This window comes from Pygoscelis adeliae, unplaced genomic scaffold (assembly GCF_000699105.1).
Source record: "Pygoscelis adeliae isolate BGI_AS28 unplaced genomic scaffold, ASM69910v1 Scaffold706, whole genome shotgun sequence".
Taxonomy (NCBI): Eukaryota; Metazoa; Chordata; class Aves; order Sphenisciformes; family Spheniscidae; genus Pygoscelis; species Pygoscelis adeliae.
In genome coordinates, this window is record NW_008824953.1 from 40,239 (window position 1) to 49,262 (window position 9,024).

General features: G+C 39.2%; 1 protein-coding gene across 1 annotated transcript in view; it reads left to right on the forward strand.

Moving 5' to 3' along the window:
* The first annotated feature begins 3,702 nt into the window (after positions 1-3,702).
* FBXO47 (F-box protein 47) overlaps positions 3,703-9,024 on the forward strand; it is a 9,542-nt gene continuing 4,220 nt past the window's right edge. The window contains exons 1-4 of the mRNA XM_009325618.1: positions 3,703-3,883; positions 4,307-4,477; positions 7,375-7,451; positions 8,001-8,078. Of these exons, the coding sequence (XP_009323893.1) occupies positions 3,703-3,883; positions 4,307-4,477; positions 7,375-7,451; positions 8,001-8,078 (507 nt within the window). The remainder of the gene's footprint in view (positions 3,884-4,306; positions 4,478-7,374; positions 7,452-8,000; positions 8,079-9,024) is intronic.

Consider the following 9,024-nt stretch of genomic DNA (forward strand, 5'->3'; position numbering starts at 1 on the left):
CCCCCCTCGCGCTGAAAGAGCGGGCGAAAAGGCGGGAAAGTAATTACTACAAACAAATTAGCACAAAAACCACGGAGGAGGGCGGAATTATTAACAACACTAATGAAACACTACTGGAATAAAACACTTCTGTTGCCTGTAGTAGTTTCTTCCCTCCAACACGTACGTGACCGCCATCGGCCCCCGTGACAACCACCACCCTGAAACGGAACTGGTTTTTTCCGTGTTTGCAAACATTTCTGCTCCCGAGTAAGATACACAAACACAGGTGTGCCTGCCTGCGTGCACCTGTCTGCATTACTATGCCCAGACCCTGCTTTTAACCCCAGTAAGTAGCCATGTTTGACTGAAATCACACTTTAAAAAAAATTAATTTTAAATAATAATACTTCTTTTTCTTTTTTTTCCCCCTCAGGGACATGGGGTATGGTGCTCACCAGAGGCAGCGGGGCCCGCTCGCCCCCCCCGCCCCCGGTCCTCTGCTGCTCCCCTCAGAGGCTGGGGGGCGCCCCGGGCTGGGGGGGGGGGGTGTTTGTAGGGAGGGAACTTCCCTGAGGTAAAACACAGCTCATAAAGCATTGTCTGTAAGTAGGCATCGACTGCGAGACCTTCTCTATTAACTGCGCGTAGGTTTGGGGGTGCAGGTCCCCATTTTCAGCCCCCTAGCCCGAATTTTGGGGGGCTGCGGGGGAGAGGGGCCGCGGAGGGCAGAGGAGAACGCCGCCTAGCCCGTCGTTTGGCCTAAAGGTCTGTCGTAACCCGGCTAAATCTGACCCAAAAGCGCAGCTAAAAGGCCAGATATAACCCATTCCCTCAAATACTGCAGCCTGAGGAGCAAACCCAGCTCGGGCTGAGGAAAAAAAGCAGGTGCTGGCGTTTCCCCTCCGACCGGACCCCGAAGGGACGAGCCCGAACCAGCCCTTCCTCACAACAAAAAAATCCCAGTCGCCATCAGCAGCAGGGTCCGGATTCCCTGAGCGGTGCTTTCTACTCACTGTTATTCACCAATTTAGATGCTTACGGGACTGGTTTGCACTACCAATCTGATGTAAAGCCTCTAGCATAAATAAAAATATGGTTTTTGTGAACTGGCGGTGTAGGCCAGGGGGTAACAAGTACTAACGTAACTCCATGGCTGCTGGGTTTGTCATCCCTCACTTGAACTCGTACGTTTCTATTTGCGCTGACAAGGAAAAAGAGAAAATTGAAAAAACAAAACAAACCACCCTATCGAGTTAATATTTGAAGCAATTCGTTTTATGCTCTTTGTGACGAGGCAGGGAAACGGAAACGTTCCAAACCAATCTCCAAAGTAAACAACCTTTTGCAATAAATGTTTGCCAAATGCTAACACAGGGCTCAGAGAAATACCAGGACAAAAGTGCATCCATTAGCAGGAGTTTAGCGACTGCTTAAGGACAAGAAACATTCTAGAGCGGGTTGAAAGTTGATGCTTTCTGCCTTGTAAACAAATTAGCTTATAGCAACAAATAAGATGACCCTTCTTGGCTAATATTATGAGTTTAGCTTGTTAAATATTTAACATTTACCTTTCGATTTTCCAGCCTGGATTAAGCAGTTCTCTAAACAAGTGGTATCCCAGCAGCAGATGGAGATGCACAGACCATTGCCCCGCTCTGGCTGAACTCCCTAAGAAATAAAAAACACGTTAAGTCAAAGAGGAAGCAAATGGGAGCTTTCAGTAAAGTCTCTAAGCTTTGGCTTTGAAACTCACTGCTTGTACTCATTTTTATTTACGTTAATTTTATCTAGCTCTGCTCTAAATTAAGATAGTGGTAGTCAATTCAACTTCAGTCAAGTTGAATAGAAACAGACTGGAATTGGCTGAGTGCTTCTGAAAACCTCCCTTGTGGCAAAGTATTTTTTTCTTCCATATAACACAATTGCAGACCCAAGGTAAGATTTTCAAAAAAACACTTAAAGATGCCATAAATCCTTACAGTACAGTCCTGTTAACTACAGTAAAGGGAGTGGGGGAGGAAAAGAAAGTATCATAGGATTGCAACTTTATTTCTGAAGTATGAATCAGAAATACATACCAGATTTAGCCTGTCTTGAACAAAGTTTAGTGGTGCCCTGTTTATAAACAGGAGCGGAGCTGCTTTGTATATTGTACACAAGGAATTTAAGTTGTCTTGAATCCACAGTTGTGTATAAAATTTCCACTGACTTCAGACTTAGCTTTCTTTGCTTTTAGAAGATAAACATTTTTTCACATAACCGTGTGTTTATCTATAAGTGGTTTCTTGGTTGTTCTTAAAGGTGTTACATCAATTTTCTGTCTCTTGCCTGAGCAGCGTAAAAGCCTAATGAAACACTAATTTTAGGAGCAGTTACATTTGCTCATGAGCCTTGTGAAAGTTTAAACTATAAGCTTCTTTAGCTGGCTAGAATTATACCATACCTAAATTAAAAATGCTTCCAGTGAAGTATAACTTCCTTAAATGTACAATGCAAACTCTATCCAGCACACAAGCACAAGTCAGCCAAACCCATTTGTAACACTTTTAATGAAATGCCCCGTATTCTTTCGGTTGTCAGTACAAACAGTGCTCCCATTGTGGACGTGGTAATTTTGCTCGGTGGCATATTAGAGAGGTCTGGCTTGCGTGCTTTCGTAATAAATATGAAGGATGCTTGGAACTTGTTTTCTGTAATTTTTGTAAATTTTTAATCTTTGAAACAATGAGGTCTATTCTCTGAGTGTATTTCCCACTGATGGTAACTGGGATGTTGCACTGCAGCTTGGACGGGTTCCAGTTATGTTACTACCAGTGCTGCCAGCTCTTGTAATTATACTGCAGCACTCATTCTCTTTGGCAATTTCCCTGAAGCCTCAGCTGCTGGAATCAAGAAATAGTGTGAAAAATCTCAGTTAAAAAAAATAATTTTAAGAGGTAGCGAGCCACTAACTCTCACTGTTGCCTGACAATGTGAAGTGTACCTATTCTAGAGACTCAGAAACCAGAAGGCAAATTAAAAAAAAACATATTTATTGATCATTTAAAGCTCATTACTTTTCAGACCCTCATGATTTTGGGAAAGCCCGGGTCACTGAATTTTTTCCATGTAGCAATACTGCATCATTTATTGGTATATCACACATACAGTCATTATATGAAATTAAGTCATGTATCAACTTAAATGCTGCAGGAAAAAATGGTTTGAAGCATCACTTTGTTACTTTTAATCTTTCTTTTGGTCATACGCAAGCATGCGTATAAGTAGTTGTCACTGTAAAGGAATCAAGTAACATGACAATCATTTCAATAACATCCCTATAACTTTTTCGTATTCTGTTGAATAATTAGTGTAACAAGGTAAAAGAATGTTGTTAATTACTGTCGCTTGTACCGTACTTCCTCAAGAGTTTCCTTTTAGAACTATTTTCCTAACTTTCTGATGTCCCCCAGTGCTTTTATCTTTTCCTCTTCTAAGATCAGCTGAATACTTCATTCTCTGAGACATGGAATTAGAAAATTATTTAGTACGTTGCATGTCATTGTACTAAATTCAAACAAAAATTTATCCTACGCATATGACAAGATTTTCACACTCCATCACTGTGTCTACAATGGAGTGATTTCCTCTTAGCCTAGTTTTGGGTATAGTATTTTCCTCTTCTGAAAATAGGACTTTCATATTTTCTCTCCAGGTTAAATTTATGGGACTAACAGAACAATGACATCCACTGCAGGGACCGGCTACACCTTGATTCCTAACCAGAAATACAGACGCAGTAACCGTCGCTCCAGACAGCGCTGCAACACCTTGGACACAGATTCCCAATCTCTGTCAACACTTGGACATTTTAAAACACTTCCATTAGAGATCTTTCAAATGGTATTGAATTATCTTTCAGGTGAGAATCTGATAAGAAAGGTGTTACTTCCAATATCTGAAAATTACCACAAAAGTTTTCCGTTTAAAAAAAGCCACTATTATTTAAAATATTTTACCTTTTAGCCAGTTGAAGTAATTTTATGTGACTTATTCTCTGAATTTTCAGCTGTTGTGTATGAAGAACCAAATGACCAAAATTTAAATGATAATTACAAACTATTTGAAGTGGGTTTTGCCTATTAAGTGTGAAAAGTATTCCTTAGATCGATCCATTTCTAATTATTACAGTTTGTTGGCAAAGGAGATAAACAGTAATTAAATTCTGTTTTATTTGTAAATCTTATTTCTTGGCCTATTTTTGAAGTAAGATAAAGTTATTGACTATGATCAGCATTTTTCTTGCAGTAAAGATTTACAAGTATACCGGCTTTTGCTTTTTCAGTGAAGGATATCAGCATGCTGAGCATGGTGTCGAAAACCATCAGCAACCGCCTTATTAATTACATCTCAACCCCATCAGGAAACCGAAGGCTCTTACTGCAAGACTTTCATAACCTTGAGCTACCTGGCAAGAGAGAAGTATCCTATATTTTAGAGCACTACAAATCTCTAGGTGATCCTTTAATGCAAATGGTAACAATTAGGGGAGAACCAAACTGATTTAAAAGGTTTCTTCTGTTATACGCGTTGATCGGTAAAATGCTGAGGATATGGCCCAAATCATTTGCGCAGCTCCCTCTGAAAGTGAAGTTCCTCCCCATGCCAAATAGCCCACTCAAATACCATTAACTGGCGGGGGGAGGTGGGAGGAATTACCTGAAGTTATTCCAAAACCTCTTAGTTACGGAAAAAGTAATGTATGTTCTACCTCCTCTATGTTTATTTTTTCATATTAAATGGCAAGCAGGGCTTGGGCAGAGGATCAGTTCTCAGTAGTAGGTGTTTCCAAATTTAGTTTGTTTGGACACCACCGCTGGAAACTGCGGCAGCAACGGAGACTCCCAGGCCCCACGCTAGCCGAGGGAATTTGGCTGTTCAGACTGCCCTCATGTATCACTGCGGAGTAGCTCGCATTCCTCAGTCTGGGAAATGCAGCCGCAGTACTTAAACCCAGCCTAATTCTAAAGCGACCAACAACAGTTGCCATCAGAAAGCCTGCTTGATAGTCTACTTGTGATGTATTGCAGATCACATTCCACTTCTTAGAAAAGAAGTATGCTCATCACAAAACTGTTATCACAGTTGTCAGTGACTAGCATTCTCCTTGGCAGGTATCAGAGTTCAAAGACTGAAACGGGCACGGAGAACACATTTTCCTCTCGCTCTCAGCTTAAGGGCAACGTGAAAATGTCTGCGCTTTTGCTGTCATGGTATACTGTGTGCTAACCAAACCCTTTCTGGGTGGAAAGATTCACTTGGTCTTTCTTTCAGCTGCTCAAACCTCTTTTGGCATAGCGTAATAGAAATCTAGATCAAAATGGCATGGGTTCAACGGTAATCAGGAGTGCTGTACAGCCTCAAATTCAAAATTGTTTGCTTTTTAACTTTTCTGCTAATTTTTAGAACACATTGATTCTAATTCATTCAGCCTGTCACTCAGAAATGAAGCATTCCTTCTTATGTGTCTTGAACACTGAAAATTTTCTTCACCCACCCACTATCAGTGTTCTTCTATCAGAGAAGCAAATTAAATTAAATCCTAATTTGATCCATATCAATTTACTGTTACCCAGCAGATAAAAAGAATTGTTTATTTGACAGAAAAATAAAATGATGCCATGGTTAGATGCAGAATTATAAGTATGGTTTGAACTTAAGACATTAAATAAAGGCATACACAAGGTAAAGGAACGCTGTTAAAGTCATTTAGACCAAAGACCTCCTATTGTAAGCAATCCATGTAGGTTTTGAGATATCTTAAAATAATCTTAGTGTTTTATTTTTAAAATGAAGCCTGAAACCCTATAATTCTTAAAAAAAAAATATCAAAATTAGTTTGGGCTTTGTAGTAACCACATACAAAATGGCAACTTGTTATTTAAATGTAGGTGTGAACTCATCGCCACAGTAGGCCTAGTAGTAAAAACGTGACATATTCAAAATATAAAGCTCATTGGCAGTATCTGTGTCATCAGTGGAAGGCTCAAGAGAATGTTTTTTGCTAAGAGGTCAGTTGCAAAATCAATATTTACTTTACAGCAGGAAAGACTGGACTTAATGGGAAAAATTCATTCCTGTTCAGAGAGCCTGAACAGAGTCTACGTATTACATAAATCTCACTTAAACTCAGAAGGGTCTGGTTCCGCTCAAGTCCATGGTAAAATCTTCCAGTACTTGTAATGGGGTCAGCATTTCAGTCATTGCTTAAAATGGACTTGAGTTATAACTGATCGTGGCACTGTCCTTCCGCGCAGGGGGGGTTGCTGTACAAAACCAGGAGCAGCACCTTTTGCTCAACCCTTTTTACTCAGCGTAACTTTTCCCCGCACTGATGGCTGTATTCTGATTTGCAGCTACACTGCCTTAACAGTTTCAACTATTCTTCAGGGAGCTCTCTCCAAAGTCTAATCTAGTCAATAGAAAATTGACTCGACTGAGCTTTGGACCATGTCCTAGGCTGATGAATAAATTATGTCTGTCACGTAGGAATGCTAACACACTTCTAAATAAGGAAAGAGTCCATTTAGAACCACAGTAAATGCATAAAGTACTTTTTGACATTGGAGAAGTTATGTATTTTTTGGGAGACTGACAATTCAGGGGAAAAAAGTTTACTTTTTTTTTAAAGTTAAATGAATCAAGATTTCTTGGTTAATTAACAAACAAGATATATATATTTTATTCTGGTAAAAGTTTCTGAAGAGCAAGCTGTTAATCCATTTTCTATCAGTAGTGTAGAAAAAAAACCCCGCTGCTTAACAAACAGCTGTTCCACACTATAATGAACTCCAGACTTTGACATCCTAAACACATACCATTTCAGTCCTGTATAGGAAAATAATTTTACCTCTTAGCTATGTTTTACATTAACACAGTTTAGAATATTTTCTTTTTAGAGCATGTGGCTATCTTGAAAAAATTTTGGAAGCTCGGCTTTCTATGATGTAAGGGGAAAACCAGCGTTCCCCAGGGTACTGTTAAAAGAGGTGCAACAAGTAACATTTATTTCCAATATTTTTAACAGCTGTAATTCTAAAACCAATATAGTAATTTTAATAGGGCTCCAACTGTGACTAACTGGGACTTTAAAACAACACAATAAACAAGTTATGGCATAGGAAGCCTACATACTCCCTGACATTTCTTTAGTAAAAGATGTCCCCGCTACAAAAGCATACACCCCTTCTCCAGAGCACAGATTCCTGTTTTGTGCTGCTCTTTTTGCCTTGCAGTGGCAGCTTTTTCTCACTAGTGCGTCCAGGCGTGTGACGTGAATGCTTAAGCTAATTCAGTAATGTATGTGCCATCTATGTACGGTGATGGTCGTGTATGTATTCGTTTTGCTCACAGGACTGTTACTTAAAAGATGCACGCTTCTACTGCCTACAAAAGACCGGCTAAAGTATACACACAAGATTCTCTCAGAAGTAAGTCCACATTCCTTTCACTAGTGTTTCGAGTTGTCCCTTGCACTTACAATACCATTTCTATAAGGCAATTGTTAGTTGAATTATGCCTTTTACTCTCCCTTTGCTGGAGTTTATTACTACTGTGTAATGAATTTATTGATTTGAAATCAGCCTCTTTTTAATAACAACAGAAAAGCCTAAGCCAGCATATTGAACACAAGGCTGTTCTACTGAGATTTCATATGCCAAGATCAGTGGTTTTCAACTTTTCTTCAGTTTGTGGACTACTAGAAATTTTGCAGTGGAAAAGCACGGCTCTTCGCAGAAATTTTACTCTCCTGGAAACAGGGTTGCTCTTCTCAGCTTACTTTTGCACACCCATTTGACCACAGTTTTGAACGTAATGCTAGGGCATAACATAGGTACTATAGCTTGTTTCCTTATACAATAAGGGAAGGGAGTCCTTCTGAAGCTCTCTAATCAGTATTGATGTGCACAGAGAATTTTCAATCACAGGAATTAGCTTATGGTCAGATAAGATAAATTACTAGTGTTTTGTACTTGCAGGTTTCCTGTTTTAAACTTAATGGTTGTCCAAGTCCTTTGCATTGTTTAGGATTACAGTGCTATGGGGTATTTTTACAGGTACAGTATCTTTATGGAAAGAAGGCAAGTATCACAAATACAAAAGAAAATTAAGGCAGTTCTCTAAATTAATCTGTGTTTTTTCAAGATATTGAGAAGTATAAGATGGTTTTGAGCCTTGGGGGGCAGGGAGGGAAGGTATTTATTCACACAGTTCTCTGAATTTCCTTTCTGGTTGTTAAAGCTGCTGATTTGACTCTTGAGAATTCCTTGGTCTGGATTTCCCTACCAACCAGTCTGGATTTTGATTAGCGATTTATTGTCTAAGAAGACATGGGAGACGGGGAGCATTTTATTACACAGCTTCCAATTCACAAATCAAGAGCAGAGATGGTTTAGTTTAAAAGTAAATGGCTATACACATCATATACCAGAATATTTTCGTTAGCTTGTGGTAGCTTAAAATTAATAATAAAAAAAAAATCAGTGTCAAATGAATTAGTTCAGCAATCCACAGCTTATTTACTGTAATGATTACTGTGATTGCAAACATGCAGTAAAACGCTAAGGGTAGGACCTTTTTAACACTACTTGAGATGTTTGATTGTGAAGTGTTAGAACTGCCATAATGGAGGCTTTACTGGAGAGTAACTGTTTAAAAAAATACAGAAACAAATTCTCTCTGTGCATTTTGAGCACATTTTAAATGCATTTAAGTCTTAGAAACTTGGGCATACAGGTGCTGCATACGTATGCAGCATTAAAGTATTTGATAATACAAAAAAAAAAAGTTATTATCTTTCCGTGGTTGAGAGTTACAGATAATTCTTTGTGCTGAGACATTTGTCTTTGTAGCAAATACCTTTGTGTACTTTTCCACACAAGGTTCAAAAATAAGATCTTGGCCCTGAATGTGGAACACCATTAGCAGCTTTTGATTCTGGGCTGCATTAAGCTTAAGTACAACCTCTGCCATAACGTACAGCACCTCTGTAGCAGGTAACGG